This window comes from Mastacembelus armatus, chromosome 2 (assembly GCF_900324485.2).
Source record: "Mastacembelus armatus chromosome 2, fMasArm1.2, whole genome shotgun sequence".
Taxonomy (NCBI): Eukaryota; Metazoa; Chordata; class Actinopteri; order Synbranchiformes; family Mastacembelidae; genus Mastacembelus; species Mastacembelus armatus.
This window is the reverse complement of record NC_046634.1, coordinates 7,795,014-7,821,094: the sequence shown is the minus strand read 5'-3', so window position 1 is coordinate 7,821,094 and position 26,081 is coordinate 7,795,014. Positions and strand designations below refer to the sequence as shown.

Sequence of the window (26,081 nt, the reverse complement as noted above, 5' to 3'; positions counted from 1 at the left end):
GATGAGATCTCTTCATGCTTGATGGTGACGATGGAGCTGCCAATTAATCGCCTTAATGTCTGCCTCTTTGCCATTTTACACCTTTACCTCACAATGAAGAGAAAGAGAAGTAAAATGAGTGATTGGGTGATAATTCTGGAGAGTGCTGGAGGGGGAGGGAGGATAATGAAAAGGAAAAAAGAGAGAGAGAGAAAAAGAAAGAGGGGCAGACACACATGATTAGTGGAAAAATAAAAACAAGAAAAGGGAGGACAAGCTGACGAAAGAGAAAACAGTAAAACGACAAAGTCATTTTCTGCCAGGCGACCCCTGTTCCTGTGAACTGGCCTAGGCTTGCTGGCGGCTGAGGGTCAGCAATGTGCAGAGTGACCCCTCCATCCTGTCCTTGGCAAACGCATAACTCCGCTACAAGACACACACACATATCACAACCCTGCCAACACCAAAAAATAAATATCTCGAAGTATCTCTCTAATCTCTGCCATGAAAGAAAACGAGGCTCCGTCAAATAATGAAAGTATCGAGCACAGGAGAGGCAGAAATGCTGATAGGAATTCAGCTGTGATTAGAAGTTATCACTTTTTAATTACTTGGTGTGTGAGAGTACAGGAGGTGGTTTTGTGTCCTAATAATGAGGTTCTTTCTCAGGCTTCATTGTTTTTCTTGTGACTGAAAAAGACCAGTGTGCCTCCCATTCACAGAACCACATGCTGCTCATGGACCATCAGTAATCTCACTATTGAAACTAGTCCATCAGCACTTTAGCCAATTCCTCTAAAAGCTCTACTTTACTTGTACGAGAGCGATTTACAAAAACACTAGATAAAGGCTGAAGCACAGAATATAAATCACGTAGGGTGGCAGCAGGGTGAACCTCATGATCTGCTGTGTCAGCACCTGCTCTGCTGACCTGCTCTGTGGCTGACTGGTCCTCTGACCATCAGTCGAGTAATTAGTAACTTCTGTACAAACACTGATGTTCCTGAGAGGACGACTTTGACAATCTCTTTGCTTTTAATTTAAAAGTATAAGTCCAGATAAACAGCCATGAAATTTGTTGGGTTTTATCTGCCTGTGTCATAAATGATCTCAAAATAATCCAAAGATCTACTGTCATGTGAATGTCTGCAAAAATCAGATTTTCCAGATTCATCGTGTGCAGCAGCAACAGTAAGGTTAGTCAGGGCCAATTTAGCTCCGGAGCTGCTTATTAGAAAACTCCAACATTAAACTAGTGATTTGCATCTGTTAGTCATTTTAATAAATATGACTATAGTTCTGTGGATATATAAAGGCAGTTTGTAGAAGATAGCACAGCTTCTAAAACATTAATAAATATTCATGAGCACCCACAGACATGCAAACAAATGTTTTCATATGACTGAAGAGGCAGATGGCCACGTCGACTTAATGCTTCTCCATCATCATTAAATCTTTTGTGCAACTAAATCATCGAAACCACTTCTTGCTAGTGCTCCACACAATTGGCCAGGACAATTTATTACTTGAGAGGAGCAGGAGAAAAAGTTCAGCCATTATAACAGGCAAAACAGAAAGACAGGAAAGGAAGAAAAATGTTCTTTTTGTGTTTGTATTGTGGAGAAGGTGGAAGATTTTGGAAAGGTGGGGATGGAGTTTGCTGTCAGATGCAGTGTACGCTTGCCTTTGTGTTTGCATGTGCTTATTTGGACACTTTTAATGATGAACTTTTTCCTCTGTGGTGGTTTCTACATCTGTGTATTTATGCAATCCTTCGCTTTTTGAGGGTCTGCACATCTAAACTCAATGATGCAGAGCCTCTAGAGTGCCTGTTTGGGTTGTTTCTGTGTGTATCTGTAAACATGCGAGTGTGTGTGTTTAGGGGACATCAAACCGCCTTTGAGGTTGAGGACTGTGTGGGAGATAAGGGCCAGATCTCAAGGGACACCAACAACTTCAACAGCTTCGACAGAGATGGGACTGAAGGCTCTCTCTCATTCTCCTTCTCCATTAGCCTCTCTCTCTCTCTAAGTCTCTCTCTAATGCACAAATACAAGCAAGTGTTAGATGAAAACTGTACAGGCTCTTCAAAGTGCACTTGTTATGCCAAAGCTGCTGGGCCATTAATGAGGGCAAACTATTTTCGGAAGCAGTAACTTTAGCTGTTTAAAGCCTGTGTGATGTGTTCGTCTGTGCACACGTGTGTGTGTGTGTGTGTGCGTGTGTGTGTGTGTGTGTGCGTGTGTATGAGAGAGCACTTGTTTTTATCCAGGACTAGGTGTTTAAGAGTTTGTGTGCGTGTGTGTACTCTAGGTGTGAATATGCATCAGTTACTACAAAGCCTTGTGCGTCTTTCTTAAGGCTCTTTGAAGTAACAGAAGGGGAATAATCAGAATAACCACGGAGGACAGAGGGCAGAGAATAGAGACGTATCTGAGAAAACATCATTTACAGAGTGAGTGACTTTCATGGGGCCAGTGGGCTTCTTGTATAAAAGTGGCCGTTTATTGATAAAATGTCCCCTGTGGGACACAAACTGTGTCACAGTCAGCCCTGACACTGACCTATGACCCCATCAGTCACTACAGGTAAACAGTCACTTAACACCCACTGCATGTGAGCATGTGTGGACATGTCCGCATGCTTCCTGCGGGGCTGCTGGGACGTGTGTGTGTGTGACTTCCTCTTGATTGCTTTGTCAACAAAACAAAGTGGGACAGGAAGGCCGGAGTGTGTTCTGGGTGCGTCCATGTGTGTGTTTATTGGCAAAGGGGCACCTACAAAAAGGAGTTTGATCCTTTGACAAAGACAAAGGGAAAACTGACACAATGTGCAGGAAGTGTTACAAAACAACAGATCACAAAAGTGGCTGGAGTGACTGATAGAGCGCAGAAGAAGGGAGAAGAGACATCGTGTGAAGGTCTGGATGGGGACCGTGTTTTTGTGTGTTCCCACTCTATTACCAGTTCTCGAGGCAAGAAGACGTCCTCCTGCTGTGCCACCACCACAGACACGCTCTCCCCCTGCTTGGTGCTGCGCAGCATGGCCACGAGTTCCTCCTGGCTACGGCCTGTCATGTCTACTCCATTCACCTACACGGTCACAAAAAAAGAACACAAGGAGGAGTCGATTAAAGCGAAGCACATTGTCCACTGACAGGTATCAAATTGAACAGGGAGAGGATCAGACGCTTCTTTGTTTTAAGGGTTAGTTCACCCAAGAGCAAGAAAAAAAACTTCAATTCCCACATACATCGGATTTAAATGTTTATTTGCTTACCTTCACAACAAGTTTCACAGGTTTCACCTTTCTTTAGGTAAAAATGGTTCACATTAACCGAGGCACTGCTTCTGAAGTACAAGCTGCTTTTTACTTTTATTTCACACTTACAGGAAAAGATTTTTTATTGAGATGTACAAGGCCTTTAATTAAATATCCAAAAACATTAGATGACTTTCATTTTGTGCTGTTGAATCCAAATGTCCAAACTCATCCTAAAGTGTAACTGTGAATATTTTCAGGAAAGTTACTGAGTTTACCCAGCAGAGGTGCCAGATAGTTTAGCTTACTGGTACTGATGATGTTCCCGTCATTACTACAGTTGTGACTGTTGGCTTTCTACTCTGTGGGAGATCGACAGGCTTAGGGTCTATCTTACCTCTAGGATGTGGTCTCCAGGCTGCAGGCGGCCATCTTTGACTGCTGCGCCTCGTGTCAGGATGTTCTTCACCAGGATTGGCCCTGGCCCATGGAGTGAGGAGTCCCGCGTTACTACGGTGAAACCCAGACCGTCGGCGCCTGTAGGAACAAACCAGCCTGCGTCACAGTGTGCTTCAGGGATCTCCATCCCCCCTGAAGACGAGACTTAATTATGAATTTTATGACTTTTTAATTTTGTTTTAATTGAATTTTCCCTCCTGTCTCCTCTTTCTGTCACTTCTCTCCTTTCTCTCTCCCTCTCCACAGACGTTTCCTACACCCCCACTCCTGTCCTGCTGAACCCAGTCTGTGGTTTTAGCATCGTCCTCACATTAACTACCATTTGAGTGCCTGTTTTCCACTGAAGGTCAGTTGCCTCTGAGCCTCCGGGAGAAGGTTTCTCTGCTAGCTGGATTAGACAGAGTATGCCTTTAATTTCACGTGTGAGCAGGTCTAACGGTGGCTGATGAAGGGAGGCAGAGGGAGAAGATGGAAGGAAGGTGGGGGCAGCGGGGAGAGAAAGAGAGAGCGTAAGAAGAAGAGCCTGAGAGATATTATTCCCTTCTCTAGCTCCCCACCCTGGGGAGGCAACGTGATTTTCACATAGATTTTCCTTGTGCATGTGAGCCTACATTTATCTGTGTGTATACATTTACAAATGTGTGAATGTGTGTGTGTTTTTCTGAGGCCACACACACATACATGAGCCATCAACCCCCAGAGCCTCCACCCTCTTCCTTTTTCATGGCCACACAAGCCCCAAGCCATGAGTGAAATGTGCCACGCTCCGTGTGTGCGTGCCTGTGAGTGCAGGGAGAGCAAAGCCGGCGTGGCATACTAAAGGCGGAGAGTGATGCTATCTGGTCTCCAAGCTAAGCCTGCCCTACATTAGCGCACCTAAACCTCACCGCCTGTCAATCACAGAGAGAAAGCGCCTGTTGCCAAGGGAGAGGGTGTTAGAAACCCCATAATATCCACTGCTCTGATCTTTCATCAGGTGAGGGAGAGCTAAGGACAGGGGGGAAAAAAATCTGACAAAAGAAGGATGGAAGAAAAAGAAGAAGAAAGTAGGAGGGATGAAAAGGTGCAGGGAAAGAAAGAAATGGACAATAACAGCTGTGAATGGGGCTTTGAGCAGGAGCTGGAGTGTGTGGAGCCCATTTTCTTCTGTCCTTTCATCTTGGTGTCTTCTTGCCTTTCTGTGGCTACCTGTAGAGTGTGTGTGGGTGTGTGCATGTAGTCCAATTACATCTATCCATTCACTCCACATAACACTGCAGGTTGCTAGAACAGAGCCTATTCACGGCTCTAAGAACCTATTCTCATGCTATAAACACATCAACGCTCCAGCACTGATGTGTTTTAGAGGGATAAGAGTTAAGACGGTTGGCAAGTCTGACTGATTCAGTCTGGGTTAAAGTCTAAAAGCCAAATAACCAGACAATTTGTAGAGTTATCCGAAAAGATAAAACACCAAAAATACACTAGCAATGAAGAGGTCCTGCTTTCGGATTTCTATAAATATATAATTAGTCCATGTACTGATGGACAATTCAACATCTTGGACTCACACATTTGCTATATTCAAAAAACAAACCTAAAACTATAAATAATTTCCTTCAAGCAACATGAAGAAAAAGAAACATGAAAAACATTCAAAGTTGTTGCTATTGATTAAAAACATCAACGTCATATGTTCATTCTTAATTTAAAGGAGCATTTCAGCAATTTAGTCTTGTGCTTCTATGAAAAGAGAAAACCACAAGCAACCAATTTAAACAGAGAATGGTCTCAATCTCCATAGATGTCCAGACTACAAAAGGTCAGCCTACAAAACCTCTGGATTATTCATGTCCCATAATGCAACTTGGCAAACACCCACAGTTTAAACTGCGGTGAACTGATGCTTGTGCGTTCACTTTCACTTCTCCTTAATGTGATGGAAAACCGGTTAAGTTTTCAGTGACATATTTACCTTTCTTCAGGTTGATCTTCATCCTCTTGTTTCCCTTCTTGTTGGTGATGTTGGCCAGGCCGGGCAGAGCGGGACTCTGGTTGCCGGCCCTGGGCGTTGGGGAAGAGCGCGATGTCCTTGGCAGAGGAATGGGAGAGATTCTCTCCAAAGAGCCATGTCCAGACTGGAGCTCCATTGCTGGTGGGTTTAGTGCAGTTGGCTCCGGGGTCTTGGCACGTGTGTCTGGTCGTCTCGCTTCTTGTTTGGTTCTTGGTTTGGTGTCTTGTTTGGGTTCCGGTTGGGATTCAGCATTAGCACGGGCCACCGTCGGACTCTTTGCATTTACAGTGGAATCACTGGTGACTAGCTGACCTATCAGGCTCTTCTCATAGCGCGGTTTGTTGGCCACTCGGAGGACCTCCAGACGCACTAAGGAAGATGTCATCGCCTGGCGAAACACTTCTTGTGATCTGTGTTAAGAGCAGAAAATCCGATGAAACATGTAATTTTGAAAGTGTTATGTGATTTAAAGCTGGTAAACTCACTGGCATTGAATAAATTATGATCTCAGAGTTTCTCCGCCTTGTGGAACACTACGAGTAAAGGAAACCAAGAAAACCAAACCAAAGCAGAACACAGAGGGAAAACAGAAAGTAGAGAAGGAGGAGGGTGAAAAAGGCTTGTGCATCGTTAATGGAGCTGTAATATCGGTTTGGATAAAGCACACAGCGGCTCTTCCAGCTGGTTTGGGACCCTGTGGTCCCTATCAGATGGGGCAGACCTTACTGTGGGTTCCTATTGCAGATTTAATAGACTTTTATCAGCACAACATTCCCACAACACAGCCAACAGAGTGGGATGCAGTTAAATGGACCTACACGGTGAGAACAGAGAAAATAAAGAGAACAGAGACAGGAGGTTGTAGGTGTGTGCTGCTGTTGTGTTTGGCTCATAGAGGAAACAGCAATTTGATCCTGGATTCAGATTTTAGAAAACAAATCCCTGAAATTGTTTCTTATTAGACATTCCTCTCATTCTGTTTCTCTGTTGGTGGCTGTATCATAAAACCTTTTTGCAGACATACAAACAGAAAACACACACCCTGCAGCTCAGCCACAGCCCAGCATACTTACTGGGAAAAGGTCTTGTCGTGCAGAGGTGTGTTGTTGATTTGGACGATACACTCATCCTCCTCGAAGAGACTCTTGGAGCGACTGTTCTCCTCTATGCCTTTAATATGAAGGCCCAGGGTCCTTTTAACACACACAGTGTAGAGTCAATGTATATTCATGGAGGTAAGCACACAAGATAACACAACACAACACACAACATAACACAACACTTTATTTTTTTTCCATTCCTATGAGACAACATTTCCATCTGCCTTTGTTTATGAAATTCTGATTGATTAGAAGTGGAAATGGTTTAAGGAAAGAGTGCAGCTTTATTTGTGCAATATGTGTGTATCCATGTGTGTATGTGCTTACCGCCCACTGAGAGAGGAGCAGTAGGGAACCACATGGATACCCAGGGGTCCCCTGTCACCTTGAAACTCCACCGTCCTTGTTAGGGTGCTGTTAACACAATACACACCAAATCAGGAAATACACAGTGTTGTGCAGACAGTTGTAAAAAAAAAAAAAAACAACAAAAAAAAAAACAGATACAGTAATACACACACCCATGCACACTCCCAACCTTCCAACGAGCAAACTCTTCAAATCCATTTGCATTTTCCTCCAGGCTACAGAGGCAGGGATACAAATTTTCTTGCAGGTCGTCTTGCCAAATATCAGATCTCTCTGTGTGTGTGTTTGTGTTTGTGTGTGTGTGTGTGTGTGTGTGTGAGAGAGAAACAGAGAGAGAGTGAGTCTGGGACGCAGGTGGCTACTTCACCCTTATCTACCTGCTTTTCAACCACCCAATCTAGCCGGTGGACAAAAGAAGAGAGTAGGAGATGAAAAAGAGCCACAGACAGGGGCGGACAGAGATGAAACGTAATGAGCTTCTCTAATAATCTCTGCGGAGGCCTGAATTGTGGTTGGTAACAGCAGATAAACAAGGACAATACAAGCAAAGAAAACAGAAAGATCTTTTGATATTGGAGGCTAACAGAGCGGACCTGCATGATGGAGGCATGATAGAAGAAGATCACAGAAGACAACGTTCCCTGTCTGCATGATTAGCACTAATGTCAGTGCAGCTGCTTTCTATCATCAGTCAAGCAGTACTATGCTGGTTCAAAGTTTCTCAAATCGAGAAGTGTGTGTAAAAACCTCGTCATGTTTGTAGGTGGGTTTTGGATTCAAAGGATTTTGGATTTTTTCATACAAATCCAGGAAGTTTCCTCTGTGGTAAAGCAGCAACATTTGTGCCCTGACTTCTTTTGGCTTAATGGTTTATGAAAAATAGACTAATCAAAGGAAATCCAGGCCTGGAAGTGGATATTAGCTGCAACAGGAAGATGTAGCTGCTACATGAGCATGAGGATGCAGTGAAGGGGAGTTGCAATACTCCAGGTGGGAGAGGACAATCCTATGGGAGGACCTGTGAGGTCCTTAGAAGAATGCTTTCCATTTTTTCTTTTTGAGATCTTATCTATGCTGTTCAGTGCATTGTCATCCACGTTTGTGTTTCAGCACGTGAAAACGTGAAGAATGGCTCAAAAGGAGCAATCTCAGGAGGAAGCTGAGAACATGGAGACATTTTTTCTTCTCCTGCAGAGCTTTTACAAAGCTACAATGCACTGAAGGAAAAAAACAGGAGTGATGAGATTGTCAGCATCAGTTCACAAAAAATGAAAACAACTTTGAGAAGAAAAGCAGTTAAGTTCAAGGTATTTGTACTTCCCACATGTACACAAACCCAAGGACTAGCTGGGATCATTAAAACACACTCCTCTGTCACTGTCACCCTGCTCTCGTTAACCTCTGCCAGGGTCACACACGTACTGTACACACACACATGCATCCAATTTTCATTCCTATCGCTACATCCATTGCATGCTCACCAACACCATCAGTCACATTCCTCTAAATTAATTTCACAGACACACACATGCATCAAATTTACATGTATTAGAGAACACAGTTATATCTAAATTACACGTGCACAACTCATGAATTACAAACACACACACACACACACACACACACACACACACACACAACTTCAGCCCATCTACATTTATATAAAAAACAAACGGCAGCACAAACAAGCTCATCAGAGGCAGCCATAGCTTGTTAGCGGCGCTCACTAATATGCAGAATAGCTCCGCTCACCCATTTTAGCATCCCACTGACACAAACAAAAACAAACACAGTCATTCCACTGGGGGGTGGCGAGGGACAGTGGGATGGATGAAAAGAGCAACAAGGAGTGAGACAGATGGAGCTCCCACTCTTGGTTGACTTCCTCTACATCAACAGAGGCCGAGTGCCTAACAAACTCACGGCTGGGACTCGCTGAAAATGTGCCCTCCCTCACTCACCGTGCTTCCTTCAACCACAAACCATCTGTTACCATGGCCAACTATCTGTGAGAGCTGTGCCTCCATTGTATCTCAGCGCTGTCAAGACACCACTGTACTGTAAAATGCTGAAAAATCACCATCTGTCACTCCAGCCAAGTCTTTTCCTGAGCACCACCGATTCTCTCCGGAGTTGTTTTTAAAAGAACAATTTTGTAATCGGAAAAATCAGTCGACTGCAGAGGATGTCGCCAAATTATCTGCACTCTTGTCACAGACTCGCTGGATCAGACAGGTAAAGCAGCCGTGACGGAGGGGTTAATTGTTGCCATGGCAACTACGTGACTGACAGGCTGGAGAAACTTTCATCGGCCCAGAGGTCTGCAAGTGACATGCCCAAAAACAAAGGTGGAGGTTACCGTGGGGAGAAGTGCGTGCACACCCACGTACATGACTCACTCACCAGTACACACGTGCACACACACAGTTTCTACAATGAAATTTTAATATAACAATTTAACATTAAAAATTCCAGGTTTAACTAAAAAAAAAAAATCTATTTTTGGAACAACTGGGATTAGACAGATGAGGCACAATAAAACATATATAATTTTGCTAATAAGGAAATGAAATTCAACAAAATACATAAAGGTGCAGCCCAACTGACTTGTGAATGCCCCAAACCTTGCCTTATCTAAACTAAAAACAGTTTTTCCTCTGATTTAAACTGAATTACCAGCTATCCGTTTACAAATCTGTATTAAAAAAAAAAAAAAAAAAAATCTATCAATATTTTATCATATCATTAATTTAGTCTACTGAAAGCACTTTGTTTAACCCGGTGAATGAAAGCAGCCATATAAATAAGAATGCCCTGTTGTATCAAAGCAGCGAGTAACAACTTCCTAAATAATTATAATAAACACGACTCCTCATGTCTCACCGTGGGAGGGGAAAAGATGGAGGAATTACCCTCTAACTTCTCTTTTTAACTAGTATCCCACCACACACACACAGACTGTCACACACACCCATGAGCCTGTTTAATCCAGTGTCAGGCTGTCAAACAAAGACTGGAGTGTTAACACCCGTCTTCATCACCGCAGCTTGCTCAGCTATGATCTGTCTGCTGCCACAAGGACATCAACAAAGGCACACACACTCACACACTTACCTGAAGTTAACCTGGCTCATCTTAGCAGGGGGGTTGTCTGTCTGTTGGTCGAAAGCTTCTTCCTCTACATGCTTGACTTCCTGTAAAAGAAAAACAAATACAAACAGATCCATTCAGTTAACATGATGTTAGCAGCTGAGGAGACAAATTAACAGTTTCCTACCTTTACACACTCTCACACACTAAACAAACAGAAGCCAGTCAGCCAATGAGGAGGCCTGCTGCCAATTAGCAAAACATAACGCTGCCATCAATCACCTTCGCAAGCAGCAACGAGAGAACGACTACCGGGAACTTCGTCTTCTAACACACACACACACACACCGCTGTCCTTCCTTCACTCTGTGTGTGTATCCATCTATCTACCTCTCCCTCCCCCATACCTCCATCCCTGCCCTATGCCAGGCAAGCTTCTATTTTTAAGTTGGTAAAATCAACAACCACAGGACAAATGAATCAAAAGGTGGAGGGAGAGGGAAATGTGGGAAGAAAGACAAAAGACGACAACGTCAAACTGTTGTGAGACGCTCAAACACTCAAGGGATGGGAGAGCAAAATTGCCCCAAATCGCTAAGACAAGAAGGGTGCAATTAGGTCCTTCTGCCCTGTCGCTTTCATTGTGTCATAAGCACTAAGGGCTAAAAAGCTCCCGCCCACCCGCCCACCAGCCCCTTCCTTAGCAACCACCCCACCACACCCAGCTCCCAAGTGGACCCTCTGTCACACACAGTAAATATATGCATTATCGCACACACACACACACACGCACACGCATCCATTTTCTGCAAACATTACCTCTACATATTGACTCTGCAGAGCTGCAAACATAAAAACGGTGCCTTTATGAACACACACATACACATACACTGCCTCCACAAACAGTGACCCACTTATCTGAGCAGTGTGAGATTACCCCACAAAGGAGCACATATGTGTGTTTTTTTGCGGGGGCAGAAAGATGAGCTGGAGGCTCCATTGTTGCTGTGCATCTTCCTGCAATGCCATTAGCTAACACACACACACACACACACACACACACACACACACACAACACATGCTTCTCCTCCTACAGTACATACACACACAGTCATCACAGAGGAAGCTACTGACAGCCACACACAGAAGCACAGGGGAACACATGTATACACACATGAAAAACACTGTTGCACTTGTTGTACATCAAGTTTTACAGGTACTGTACCCTGAAGCTGAATTACTACCACACACACACACACACACACACACACACACACACACACACACACAATACAATAACATAAAAACCTTGCAGAGGATGTCTGCCTCACAAGTATAGCACAATATATTATATAAGATATGGCATGTGGGGATGTACACACACAAACACAAGGCTGCATTTCTTTAATGCTTTAAAATGAAAGGATGACGCTTTAATGCCCAGTGTAAATCTAATCCCTGATTGAGAGCACTCCTGTTTATGTAGACATAAAAACAGCAGCCATCCTCTTTGGAAGCCCTGCTGAGCTCAGCCAATCAGCTCGCCCTGCTCCCTGTTCTCATCTCAGCACACTAAAAAAAAAAAAAGAGACAGATGTGCCAACACAGTCCCTACAAGTCTGTCAGACTGCAGTCTTTACATTAGTTATGATGAAATCATCATGAAACTTTAGAAGGATCACATACAGCGCATCACATTTGTAGCATAGTATAGATTTGGTTAAGTACACTTTTATTTATACCTTTATTTATCGTTATTATGGATATTTTCATTCACATAGCATTAACAATAATACAGAAACCTGTATGACTCACATTAACACTACCAGTACTACCAGTACTGGTATTACTAAGTTGTAATATCAGTGTCAGTGGTCTTGTACAAACTTGTGTACAATATTTTAATATGAAAAAAGATATTGCATAAAAATACATTCATGGTAAGGCAGGTTTATTTATATAGCACAATTCATACACAGAGTAATTCAAAGTGCTTTATAGAAATAAAAGACAAGTTAAAGATACAATAATAAGAAACAGCAAATAGTGGGAGATGAACTTGAAATAAAATGAAAGGAGACTGAGTGCAGATAAATAACTTTGGATAAAACACTGTTAGTTGTCGTATGTTATGTGCCACGCTAAAAAGAAAAGATTTTAGCTTGGACTTAAACATTGCCAGAGATGAGGCCTGTCTAACATCATCAGGAAGATTATTCCTGATTTTAGCTGCATAGAACTGAAACGCTGCTTCTCCCTGTTTAGTCCGGACTCTGAGCACGAGCAGAAGGCCTGTCCCTGATGTTCTCAGAGTTCAAGATGGTTCATATGGCACCAACATGTCAGAGATGTACTGTGGAGCTGAGCCATGAGGAGACTTGTACACAAACAGGGCTGTTTTAAAGTCTATTCTCTGAGAGACAGGAAGCCAGTGCAGAGATCTGAGAACAGGAGTAATGTGGTTGTACTTCCTGGTTCTAGTCAGGACCCGAGCAGCAGCGTTCTGAATGTACTGCAGCTGCCTTACAGTTCTTTTTGAGAGCCCCTTGAACAGGTTACAGTAATCTAACCTGCTGGAGATAAATGCATGGATGAGTCTCTCCAAGTCTGGTTCAGACATGATCCCTTTGATTCTGGCAATGTTTTTGAGACGATAAAATGCCGACGATGTTATTGATTTAATGTGGCTGTTAAAATTCGTGTCTGAGTCCATGATTACCTCTAGATTTCTAACTTGATTTTTAAATTTTAGAGAAAGACACTCGCGGTGACTGCTGACACTTTCTCTTTGATGATTATTTCAGTCTTGTCACTGTTTATTTGGAGAGAGTTGTTTAGCATCCACACAGTGATCTGTTCAACGCAGTGGCACAGTCAATCGACTGGTCCATATTCGCCTGCTGTGAGTGATATGTAATGTCATGATAAAGGTAAGGTACTGAAGAATGTATTGTGGCAGCGGAGCTAAAGCTCAGGGACTGTATTAGCTCTGGTGTTAAAATACCACAATAACTAGCATTAGCAGTGTGACTACCACTGACACTTTAAATCCCATCTGTGCTTACACATCTACTTCTGTCAGTGCCTGCACATGGACAATAACTTCTTTCAGCACTTACACATCCACTGACACATTTATCACTTGCACTTTAAGTGATATTTTCAACACTGGTACTCGTGGGCTTACACTTCAGCTCCTTTCAGCACTTTCACTCCAGCTGAAAACATCATAATGAGTGCGTTTCAAAACTAAATTTTACATGGTTCAACTGCCGCTTTCTAGCAGAAGAGAGCACATGCACATTTTCTTTAAATCATAGTTTATAGATAAATGCTTTATGTAATTTATTGCCCCAATGATGATGAATCCTCAAATTAATTTGTGAAATGTATCCCATCTAAGCAGGTTTCTGCTCTGTTATTGTTTTGCATGCTGCCATCCATGTTTTTGTGTTTTGGGGGCTGTTTGTAGTCTGAGTTACGTGTGAGTGACAGGTTGGTGTGCAGGCATATGAGACATGAGATGTTTGTGTTTGTGTGTGTGTGTGTGTGTGTGTGTTGTCAAATGGATGAGTAATGAGGTGTGCGTTTCTTTTGTGCATTTCCTCTGAGTCTGCTGTGCGTCAGGCGGATTAGAAATAGTGTGTAAAATGTGTATATGTACACACACTGCAGGATCAAAACCTCAGTGTACTAACAGGATCTCCCTGACCCTCATACTCACACACTTCAGTGTTCAGTCCCACACATGCAAAACCAAGGGACAAACATAAAGGCCCAAAGACAACATGCAGCTGGTAGCATGAGATACACACTATACAGAAAAGCAGCATATTTTACTTTAGCTAGTTAAGCATCTGCTTTTTACATCACAGCTGAGTGACACATCAACACTGGACTGGAGTGTAACAAGCCTGACTTTTGCTGTGTTAAGATTTATTGCATCACTGCATCCAGCGGCACGATCGGATGGAAAATCATAAGGAAAAGGAGAGGGATGGAGGTGAGAGGAGCAAGAGAAGAAGAATTCAGTGGCTGTTAGGCAGTAACATTAAAAGTCTCATTTATTAGCTACGAACATGGCAGGAAGTCCAAATCAATTAAAGGGCTGACTGCATGTTTAGCACTGCTCAGCCTTTTGCCAGTTTCATTAGCTTTGCTGATAAAGAGAGAAAGAAGGAGTAAGGGAGGTGCACACAGAGAGCGTGTGAATCAAAGACAGTGGGCCAACCTTGGCCTTCACCATAGCAGGCAGTAAAATCAATTAAAGGGGCAGGGCGCATATTTATCACTGTATCAGCCTTAATTACACTTTATCTAGCTTTCAATACCTCCTCCAAGACAAAAGGGACAGAGCTTGTGTGTGGGTGTGTGTGTGTGTGTGTGTGTGTGTGTGTTATTTGTAAGTGTTTAAGATTGTGTTTGTGTGAGTGTGTGGAGATAAGGGGAGGTTTGCAGAGCAGTGGTACAGTGGATGAGTGAGGATGTAGTGATAGTGTATTGATCTAAGGAAGTCCATCAAGCACAAGACTCAATATGCCCAAGAGCTGTGACGGCCTGCTCGCCTTTCACACACACACACACGCACGCACGCACACACACACACACACGCACGCACACACACAGGCACAGACACAAACACAAACGCACACAGAAACTCACCTAAAGTCAACAAATATTCTTTGTTCTCCTCTATGCATCTGTGCCATATGTGAATTATTCTGCCTGGATCCTAAGACCTGATCAAGACCTGAACTGTTCACATTGCTGGTACATGGTGGTAATAGGTCTCAGGACACACAAGAACAGTCATAGAGCAAAATCTGCAGCAGAGATGCATCTGTCAGGCAGCAGAGATGTAGATTTTTGAAAACAGAATATATCTGTAATGAGCCATGCTGATTGAAGGGTGTGAGGTCTGATGTTTATTGGACAGGAAATATGTGTTTTATCATTGTTTACTCGCTGCCCACTGATGACTGGGTTTTGCTTAGACACCGCTGTGTGGACCATGGCAGGGATAAACAACATGACTCTCCTTCCCTACCTGAGAGCCCCTCAAACAAACACACAGCAGCATGACCCCACACAGCCTGCATCCTGCCCACACGCACACACAATCACAAAATCACCCACAGAGAGACACGAAAAAGCAGCAAAGTCCTCCTTAATGGCGGCCTGTTTGGAAAAGAAGAAGTGCACTTAAAAAGCCAACCCTTTCAAAGAGCAGCCTGGGGCATGGAGCTGAACCACAAGAGGAATATTTACTGGGTTCCTCTTTGTCTTCAGTGGGGGAATGGCACAAATCAGAGATGTAATGGAAAAAGTAATTAGTTCCCTCTGTTATGTATTCACTTCCTTCTCACATTTTTCATCTCTTTTCCTGTCTCGAGCTTTGGTTAAAACATTCTCTCCACCTGAATGTCCATAGTCTGAAATGCAGTTCTGTTGCAATGTTTAGTCAGATGATGATTTCTATTACTGGCCTCTTTAATCAGCTTGAAACTAATCACACACGTCAAGAAGAAATCATATATATACACCATTCTGTTTCCTAGCCCCAGTATTTACGTGCCTGTGACACTGTGCTCACCGCTTCAGGTGATCCATTTTTAGGGTCATCAGGTCGGGGCGTGACCGTCTGTCCATGTGCTGGGGCCAAAGCTGAGTCACTGCTGCTCCTCACCAGCAGAGGTGTGCCTGGAACGAGAAAGGCGAGAGTCAGAGACAGACAGAAGGGATGCTAGATGTCACGTGCATCATTTGCAGACACTGCATTTTCACTTAACTCCAGCAACCTCTGGTCCCTGTACAACATGGAGATCTGTGACTGCAGGATGAGGAAGATATATTTTAAGACTGTAAATCTTTCTCAAGGGCGTATATTTATTTTAGGTGACTCACAAACCCAAAACTAGACCCCCAACCACTGCGTCCTTACATCAACATGCCCAGACTCCACACCCACCTATTCAGTACGTTTTCATATGACCAGCCGTTGTCTCCACACCCCCAAAACACACATTAACATGAACACACACCCACTACCCTGCCCTGCCACTTCAAAAGAGCTGGGACATGGAGCGGTAACATGGGGCAGGTCTCAATCCACAACTAAGTAACTCAAAAGAATCTAATTTGCTGCCTCTGGTGTTTGTGGATGTAAAAAGCACAGTGGGGTGTTTTCAAATTTAACTCAACACAGGAGCAAATAAAGACGGGGACAAAAAAGGAAGAGTGAGACAAACACAAAGAGAAGGACAGAGCTAAGAGATAGTGACACAGAAAGGTGCCGGGGGGCAGAAAACCTCGAAAACTGAGAGACAGAAAGGAAAGGAAAAGAAAGTTCTCGTCTTTCCTGTAATCAATCTCTCTTTGTAGGGTCAGTGACAGGGTCCTGGTCTAACGTGGTCAGAATTGAGAGAACAAGTAGGAAAGAAGGAGCTGGCAAGGGTCACGCTGTGTGTGTTTGTGGTTTGTGATTGTATACAGATGAAAAATGGTCATTCCAAGCATCTGAGACACACACACACACAGACACACACACAGACACACACACAGACACACACACAGACACACACACAGACACAGGCACACACAGACACACACAGACATCCTTTCTGCTTCAAAGACAATCACATGTTCGCTCATCTGCTGGTGCATTCAGGTTCGATTTTATTCATACTGATAAAACCCAGTCTCACCCTTATCTGTATGTGTTCACACTTCATTTCTACTAACAGTGAATGTTAAAAACACAATGCTAACTCACTATCACTTATGTGAGGGAATGCAGGAGTTTTGCAAAGCTTCAAAAATGTTGCTTTTTTTAATTAGGACTCGTGTTGTTTCTTCCAGTTTCTGTTTTTGCTTCAAATATCACATAGAAATTTTAAGCTGAAGCTACAGAGAAAACACTGTAATATTCAATAATGAAATGTTCTTTGATTTAACACAGAAACATCTGTTAAAAAGAAAAGCTATACTCTCAGAGCTGCTTAACAAGGCATCAGAAAAACACACAAGACAAAGCTCCAACATATCAATGCTTCCTCCTGTCTGTCTGATTATCTAGTCATCTAAACTAGGTCAAACACTGCACATACTTTTCAGAAATGTTAAATTAGCCTTTTGTTAAGGTGTGTTCAGACTGAAAACTAAGCAAATTTACAACATCCCACAGATCTATTTCTACCTCCAGGTCAATAATTGATAAAGTGCAGGACAGCCATGAATGGATGGTTGCTTCCTGCCTGGTACATTCATGGAGAGTGAGTGTAGATAAAACAGTCACACACTGAACAGCTTGATTTCAACTGAATAAAACACACACTGAACAGCGAACATTTGTCAGGTTTTAAAAAGGTCAATGCTAACACGGTACAGGCTCGCTAGGTCTTTGGACGCCAGGTCTGCTGAGGTAACCCTGAAGAATTTCTGAACCATAAGGGACAGAAACTGACACGTGCTCTTACACAGTGAGGAACTGCACAATAATCACACTGCAAGGACAATAGGTACGTTAAGTACCAAACTATCTTTACTACTGAGTCTGAATACTTCACAGATACTGAATGATAAATGATAAGCTATGACTACGGCTACAGCTGATTCTCAAAATGAGCTCTACAAATACACTAAAGCACCTCACACACACATATACACTTCATCACAACGTCAATGATGCCACTTTGTGAAGTGACCAAGGCCGCTCCATGGTCACAGTCAGGGTCCATTACCCAGAAGTCAGCCCCATAAATCCTCCTCCGTTTATGCAATTGAGTCAAATCTGCCTCCATCAATCCTCCCACCGCTCAGAGCCCTGGAGCCCAGCCCTACCAAGTGAAGGAACCTGAGGTCCCCTAGCTCTGACCTTTGACCTGCGGTGACCTCTGGAGGGTCAAACGGTGTCACCAAGGGAGGACAAGGACATGAATGAGAGTGACAGTTGTAAGTCTGTCAGGTCAGCCACTGTTCGGATGGTCATCCACAAGACTGGCACAGAGGAATTTAAGGGGCGACTGGGCTGGTGGAAATAGGCTTCAGCACAGGTTAGGACTTTTATAGCATGTGCCCTGCTAAGTTGTTAAAAACAGAAGCATGACCATGTGCAACCTTCTCAAACTATTAGTCAAAGTCCACCATGCTGGTTCACCATCAAACTCCCAGTCCTGCTCAGCACAGAGCAGCTTTTGAAAAGACTGAATCTCCCTTTCAGGTTATTCACTCTGAATATTCTGATTCACTATCAGCTACATTTAATCACCAGCCAGGAGCAGAAAATCAGATATGGCATAAAAGAACTCTATACATTGACTTTAAATGACGAATTATTCAATTTGAATAAAAAAAATTTGAATTTGAATAAAAAAAACATTTCTCATCTAAAACAGGTCTTGCATTTGATCAAATGATGAAAATGAAATCAAAACCTCTGTGGAAGTTATGAAGAGAGACTCGGTCCAGTCTAAAAGCAGCAGTGGTGCATATATAGGCCAGAGCAGCTAAAGATTCATGCCCTATGTGTGCCATATTTTCATTTATTCTAAGATCACAGACATTTTCTGACTTCAGCGTGCCATCTACTGCCAAAGGGTGGAGAAGAGTTGGAAGCATGAAAACACTGGAGGTAATTTAGGTTTGCTAATTTGACAGTATTGTGCAGATGCAACCACAAGGTGCCATGAAACTTTAAATAGACCCCACCCATTAGTGACATGTTCAGTGACCACTTCAGAGCCAAAAAAAACAAATGGTAACCAATTGAAACACACCCAAGTCATGCTCTTTCCTCATCTCTCCTTTGAGATCTGTGTAATTGGGGAGATCTGACTTGTAAACTTTGGCAGTTTTTGTGTTTATCTGCCTCCGACTCTCCATCTGCGGCTCTTTGCCTAACTAGGCTGCTTATGCAACTCTAGGAATCCAGAGGTTTATTCTAAGTATCGCCTCTTGTTTGAGTTCTGTGAGAGCTCTGTAATGCTGCAGTGCTAGTTCACTGCCAGGGCGGGATGAAAACTAAAACACCTCATGTATCTCACTGTGTGCATCTGGGTATGCACAATCAGTGTGTGTAATGATTTGTGTGTGTGTGTGTTTGTGTGTGTATGTGTGTGTGTGTGTGTGTGTGTAGTATTATGTATGTTTATTATCAACAGTGAGTGTACTGTGCTTCTATGTGTATTTATATTTGTGTGTGTTTTCATCCCACAGGCCAGGGCGGTCTTGTTTCTCTGGCAATCGATAGAGCATCCCAGCTCAGGCTACTCATGGGATGATGTGATAAGGACTCTCTTCCTAGAAGTGTGTGTGTGTGTGTGTCCATGTAGCAGCAGATCAATGCAGGTTTAATCATCCCACTGGGGCAGTGTGAAGTCCAATCACCCTGTTCAAACAAGAGGCCCAACCTGACACACAAACACTTTGATTACTGAATTACTCCTTGTCCTGTCCGCCACCACTCAGTGCAATTACACGCACAATATAACCAGATTATTGTGAATAATCAGATTAGGGTAACCATAAGATTAAAGCATTCACATAGTTTACAGTAGCCCCAGTTTACATGATTTGTTGTGCTAGTCAGTATGGACAAAATATGACACTATAAAGTCATATATTTGCAATGGGAAATCCAACAAATTCAATATCTCGCTGGCTGGTCTGATGGTCTACATCCCATCACTTTCTCTCAGTCTCCAGAAATGATGGTATTACAAATGGGCCACATGCTAAATGTGCTGTAACACCAATCTAAAAAACGATTCTGTACAACAAACACACACAGACACACACTCCCAGCAATAGATGGGTGACTGAACTGAGTGTGGTAAGTTGTTTAACTTGCATACTGGGGTTCTTTTGTTATTTTATGTGTGCGTGTGTGTGTGTGTGTGTGTCTGGACGACAAAAGCAGTCTTATTGCATCAGTCTGGCTCTATATGAGGGGCGTCACGGGGTCACATCATAACTAAGTTAGTCAGGGTTCAACAGGGCTGGAAAGCAGTTTTGCAGGGTGGGGGCAGGAAGAGGTCCCTTTTGGTTAAAGACAAGGTGGAAGGGGTATGTGTGTGTGTGTATGTGTTGGGGGGGTGGAATTAGTTTATGCTCGGCTGGACCCTGGGCATGCTAACAGGCGACAGTGCTTATCTAGTTAGAGGTTCAAGCCGTGCGGAGACTGGAACAGCAGAGCAGGATGAGTGGGTAGGGATGGGGGAGGCATCTGGGGGACTAGTGGGTGATGGGTCAAGGTCTGGGGGGACTGGGTTGTGAGCTGGATGGCAGGTGGTTGAAGCTGAATAGCAGAGTAGGTAAAAAAAAAAAAATGGAGTGAAGAGACAGGGGCATGGGGCAAAATAGGGTAGACGGAGAGAGGCCAAAGGGCAGGTGTGTGTACATGTGTGTATGGGGGTGTCACACTGTTTTCCTATAGCCAACAGATGGAAGGAGAAAAATAAAAGGGGTCCCAGGGTGCCCAAGTGATTAGAGAGACCCTTGTTAAATTACATCCAAGCTCATTAGTCCTTTAGTTGATCCTTTATGTTTTAATTAGTCTCTTATCATTCAGAAATCAACCAATGAAAGGCACCTGACTAAACAACGTACAGCAAAAATCATTCTTCAAGTTATTTACAGTAAAATATATTTGAACCAGAACAGACCGTAGCTCAGACAAGCAGATATTTGCCTGGAGGCTCCTCTAGGCTTCTGACTGGTCCTGTGGTGACATTTCCCTCTGTGGATACACACTGACCCATAAACCTGTTCACCTTATCTCCTGACGACTACTAAAAATGCCACTCACTGCTCATTTAAAAGCAGTGTTTTATACTATCACCTGCACATACACTTGTGTCAAACTGTCATCGTCACTTGCTGTCTAACCAGCTGAGGTGACCTTGACTGAGTCACTGAACCAAGACTTTTTTTTATTTTCTCTAACCTCTGATTTCACAAGCAAACAGAAGATCCCTGCAGGAATGCAGGAAGACCAAGAAGATAAAAATCCTCTATTTATTGCTGCACCCATTTTAAGGACATTGGAAGATTTCCTGTTGCTGCGTTAACTCTGCTCTGGATAAGAGCAAGAACTAAATACCAAAAATATATATGCAAATGCAGGGCAAACATAGAACAGGAGGAAGCAGGCTTAAAAAAGGAGAGTATAAGAAGGAGAGAGACAAAAAATATGACTGTGTTATAAAAGCTTTTCACTAATGTTACTGACACATTTATTCACACACACACACACACACACACACACACACACACACACACACACTTCTGAAATCAGGAGTTTTTTGATTTCAAGTTTTCGCTCCATGTCACATCAAAAATTAATTTATTTCATGTAGCAACTGGTTAAATGAAACAACAGGAGGCTCAGAATCGGTGACTGTGAGTCTCACACATTGATCATGTGCATATCAGTCACAGAGTTGGTCAGCCTATAAAATGACACCAACATAATGAGTTAAGCTTTAATTTATCAAGATATTTACTATTTCAGAAGCAGAATCGGAGCATATCAATCAAACTAATGTTGCACAGAGGGAAGCTTCTGTCAGGAGGAAGAATACAGACGACAAAGATGACAAAGACAAAATGAAGGTGCAGCATCCCCCGTATTAACATCTCATTCATCATGTTCTTCCATCAAATACCTTAATATACTTCTCTCTACCAAAAGCTAATCAGTATAAAAGAGGTGAGCAGTGGACGGTACAATAGTAAACTCTGTCTCAGACAGTCCAATGGCCCAAATGAGTTGGAGAAAGCAATTCCATTATGGTACTTCAGTGTACTCCTAATCCTGAATACTCAATATATGTGAAAAGACAGTGCGAAGTGCTGCCACGGTGCCTCTTAGTCTGAGCAAAGTGTGAAAACAAGAACATACTAAAAACACTTTAGTGAAAACTATAGGAGAGAAGGTCGTGTCAACACTGCACCTGTTCTCACATGCCATTAAGCCCCTTTTTACACAGCAGGCTCAGCTTACAGTTGTTCTATGAATGTACTTTTGGACCTCCCTTGCTCTTAAATCTTGTTCCACACACCTCTTGCTGTCTCACCACAATACACGTTCTCACACACACACAAAAAAAAAAAATACAGTATTCCTGTATTTCCCAGAACAGGAATACTGAATTTGAATTCTTTTGAATCTTCTCTAATCTAAAGGTGTTTTTTGGGATGAAGCTGAAACAGATTAGAAACGCATTAAGACACTGACAGTAGTTTGACATACTAGCTTTGAGGCTGGCCTCGTTGACTTCAATCTCTCCTCCGATTGGCTCTTGGTACTGCAGGTAGGGATAGTAGTGGGAGGGTTCAGGGCTGGGGGCGGAACTGGAGTAGCCATTGGACATGGTCTCTCTGGGACTGTCTGTCCTCCCGCGCTGGACTTCATCGAACACAGCCACCAGCTGGAAGAGACACACAGAGTCAAAACTGTGCCCTAAGTAATAAACCCAAAGTACACAATGTGAAGTAAGTAGGACAGTCTAAACAAAGAGATTTCTGGTATATGAACAAGCTGGAAACATACATGCAAACTCTCAGCCAGGTTATATAGCATCTCCACTGTGCCGTGATCACAGTGAGGCTTTTATGGCGTTAATCTTGCCAACAGTGCAGATTCAACTTGCTTCATTCTGCCAAGTGTGCAGATGTGTGTGTGTGTGTGTGTGTGTGTGTGTGTGTGTGTGTGTGTGTGTGTGTGTGTGTGTGCGTAAAGAAAGCAAACAGAGCAGGACTCACAGCTCATTCGCTCTCAAATCTCTCACAGTGCATAACACACCAGCAGATGCCACTTCAGCAGCACAGTAACTTCTTTCTCTTGGAACAAAAGAGAAAGTCGGACCAACGACTCGGCAGATGGCCGGTTCAGAGTTAACACACATGGTGAGGCGAGGTGAGGTGTGTATGTATGAAATTAGCAGTCAAATGAGATCTGACAAGAGAATGAGAAGCTGTCAAACACAATGACACGGCTGCCACAGTGAGACAGCGGGAAGAGACAGCGGCGGCCAAATGAACAGGGGATGGAGGGCAGGAGAACGACAAACAATCCTAATTGAGACAGGGATATGATGGCAGATCGAGTGAAGGGGAATGCGTGTGTGTGTGCGTGTGTGTGTGTGTGCGAGTTGACGTGTGCCATCGCAGCCATGTAGTTTGATAAATGGGTGCGTGGTGGTGTGATGCTCTCATTAGGCGATGCTGGCTAAGGAAATGACCACTTAATGAAAAGTAATAACCGCAATGGAACAAGGGATGGAAATAAAACAACAGACGAGTGGAGGACGTCAATTAACAACAATGGAGGCTGTGTGTTTGTGTGTGTGTGTGTGTTTACGAGAGTGCAAACAATAGACACAAACACAGCAAGATATGCATCATCCATCATGCTGTGACGCTGCCTCTCACCTCAACCTCCCATAATTCAATATCCTCATGACACCTGGCCAAAGCCATGCAAAGGAGATTCATCCACTGCATTTGTGTGAGTGTTTGTTAGAGTGAAAGAAAAGATGAGGAATTGAAAGGCTGAGAGAGGCAGAGAAGAGAGAGAAACGAGCGAACACCAGGGAAACAATCTGATTGCTCTGCTTGATGGATGCTTCTCCAGCTCTTTCTCTCTTCCTTATCTGCTTTCCTCTTTCTCTCCTTATCTCCTTCCCTCCCGGGCCTCCGTCTCTTTCTCCAAACTCGCTGACAGCATCAATCAAAGAAGTAGTCTGAGAGCATAATGTGATGCGTGCGCGGACACCCACCGACAAGCACATACAAAGACACAGTGATGAGCTTCCCTCAGAAACGATTTATTCATCTGGAACAACAACAAGTTCTTTTTAATGTGTGAAGGGGTGATGATGATGATGATTTGCTTTTGGGAAGTTTATTTATTTATTTTTAGGCAAAGACAGACGGGAGCGATGCAGATGAAGAGCGCCCTGCTGCTTCCACTCATCACTCAATCAAACAGAGTATCAACAAAAAGAATCATATATTAGTGCAGCTGGAATAAAGTTGAGGTATAGAAAAATCTCACCCCCCCGATGAAGTCTCTCCACTGATCACATGCTTTGCAAACCCATAACCTTTCACCTTACCTTCTCCAGTTAAAGGTAACACACCTTGCATAACCTCCTACCATTCAAAATTTAATTCAGTGACAAAGATCTGACAAATAATGACAATTTTTTTTTCACGACAAACCAATGGGTGTCACACAGACCCAGGCCCAGGCAGACTTACATGGTGCCAACGTAGCTGACAGCTGATGGGAGCTGCTGACGGTCAAACTGAGGTGAGAAAAAGTGTGTCGGTGTGTTAAAACGCTGATGACAAATTGTCTATTATTCCATTAGTAAAATGGAATAATTCATCTCTGAGAAGCTGGAGGTGAATCCAAAGCAGCCAAAACATTTTTTTCGGTGAGTGAACAAGCCTTTTAAAAGTAGGTGGCTGAAAAGGCTTGGCTTTATCAAAGAAGCTTATTTTCTCATTACAGATGATAATAGGTCAGCTGACCATCATTAATATTTTAAAAGCATAAATGAGGATTGTTTTTAAAAAAGTGTGTTTACTTAAACGTTTTTCTCCCTCCTGCCCGTGATTAGTATTCTACAAAAACAGATCACCTTATGTTTTCTGCTGCGTCCGTGGGGGGATATTGATATGGACCTGGGGAACTTGCATGTCAACTATGCTGAATTATATGACCCCTCTGACTCATTACCATAACACATGCAAACACACACACTCTCAGAAACACACACACATACAACCCAGTGCCAAATACAAAGAGCTCTTTATATTGTTGTAGCATCAACACCATAACCCCAGGATGTGTAGTGGGCATACACCAGCAAACGTGGGTCGAAATATATAAAATACATACTTCACTTATGGATACTGACCATGGGAACTATGTCTAATTAAACAAGGATGGAATAAATTATCATAGTTATTTTCCTTTCTAAAGTCACAGCCCTGTAGGACTAGGATCAGTGACAACATGAGACCACACAGTATATACTGTACAAATACAGATATAGCTTGAAATAATGAGAACACACAATAAAGCAGCACTAAATAATAACCCTGATATAACTGAGGGATGCATCGTGCAGATCAGCTGGCAAATTCATGCTAGACTATTTCTTAAAATTGGAAAATGCCAGTTAGTCAATGTACCTTAACTTAACTATTGTAAAGTGAGGAGGACCATGTTCTATATGGTCACAGTCAAACTGCACTGGAAATTAATCAAGTCTTTAATATTTTATGCTGCAGTGGTAGCACACATCAACAGTAGTTTTTATTCCAATGTTAAATCAAGTCATTCCACCACAGTTCAACCTTCCACCCTGCTGTAGTGACCTTCTGCATGAAACCGGCTCCTGACCAGTTTCCAGGCTGCTGTGCTGTAGCCATAGCTGACCTCTGACCTCCCGTCACAGGGGCAAGAGAAAATAGGATTTCTTTACTGTGATCAATATATTCACACATTATGAGGATTACAATTACTGAGATAGCTTTCACACAGGCTGTTAGAGCAGTCGGTCACATAGAGAGCTTACACACATCATGGTTATAAATTCTGAATTTTTAATAGTAAGGATATGAAATTATGGCAGCTGCTGTAAACAGTAGATGTTGTTTACATGTTGCAACAAACAGATGGAACAGTTGAATGTTTTTAATAATTCATTTCACTTGCTAAGAATTAATTAGCCAAATACAGCTCGTTCTGTATGGAACACACAGGGGAGAGGGTGGTGGTGTACACACACACACACACACACACACACACATATATA

The 26,081-nt window shown here is 43.0% G+C and overlaps 1 protein-coding gene across 3 annotated transcripts in view; it reads right to left on the bottom strand.

Moving 5' to 3' along the window:
* The window catches only part of pard3ba (par-3 family cell polarity regulator beta a), a 121,049-nt gene that overhangs the window by 76,451 nt on the left and 18,517 nt on the right, over positions 1 to 26,081 (bottom strand). For 2 of the 3 annotated variants that reach the window (XM_026301868.1, XM_026301870.1), the window contains exons 3-10: positions 22,502 to 22,679; positions 15,827 to 15,951; positions 10,276 to 10,355; positions 7,120 to 7,206; positions 6,766 to 6,885; positions 5,654 to 6,102; positions 3,638 to 3,777; positions 2,943 to 3,071 (exon numbers count right to left, since the gene is read on the bottom strand). In XM_026301868.1, coding sequence (XP_026157653.1) covers positions 2,943 to 3,071; positions 3,638 to 3,777; positions 5,654 to 6,102; positions 6,766 to 6,885; positions 7,120 to 7,206; positions 10,276 to 10,355; positions 15,827 to 15,951; positions 22,502 to 22,679 — 1,308 coding nt within the window. The remainder of the gene's footprint in view (positions 1 to 2,942; positions 3,072 to 3,637; positions 3,778 to 5,653; positions 6,103 to 6,765; positions 6,886 to 7,119; positions 7,207 to 10,275; positions 10,356 to 15,826; positions 15,952 to 22,501; positions 22,680 to 26,081) is intronic. The other variant, XM_026301869.1, reaches the window with a different exon arrangement.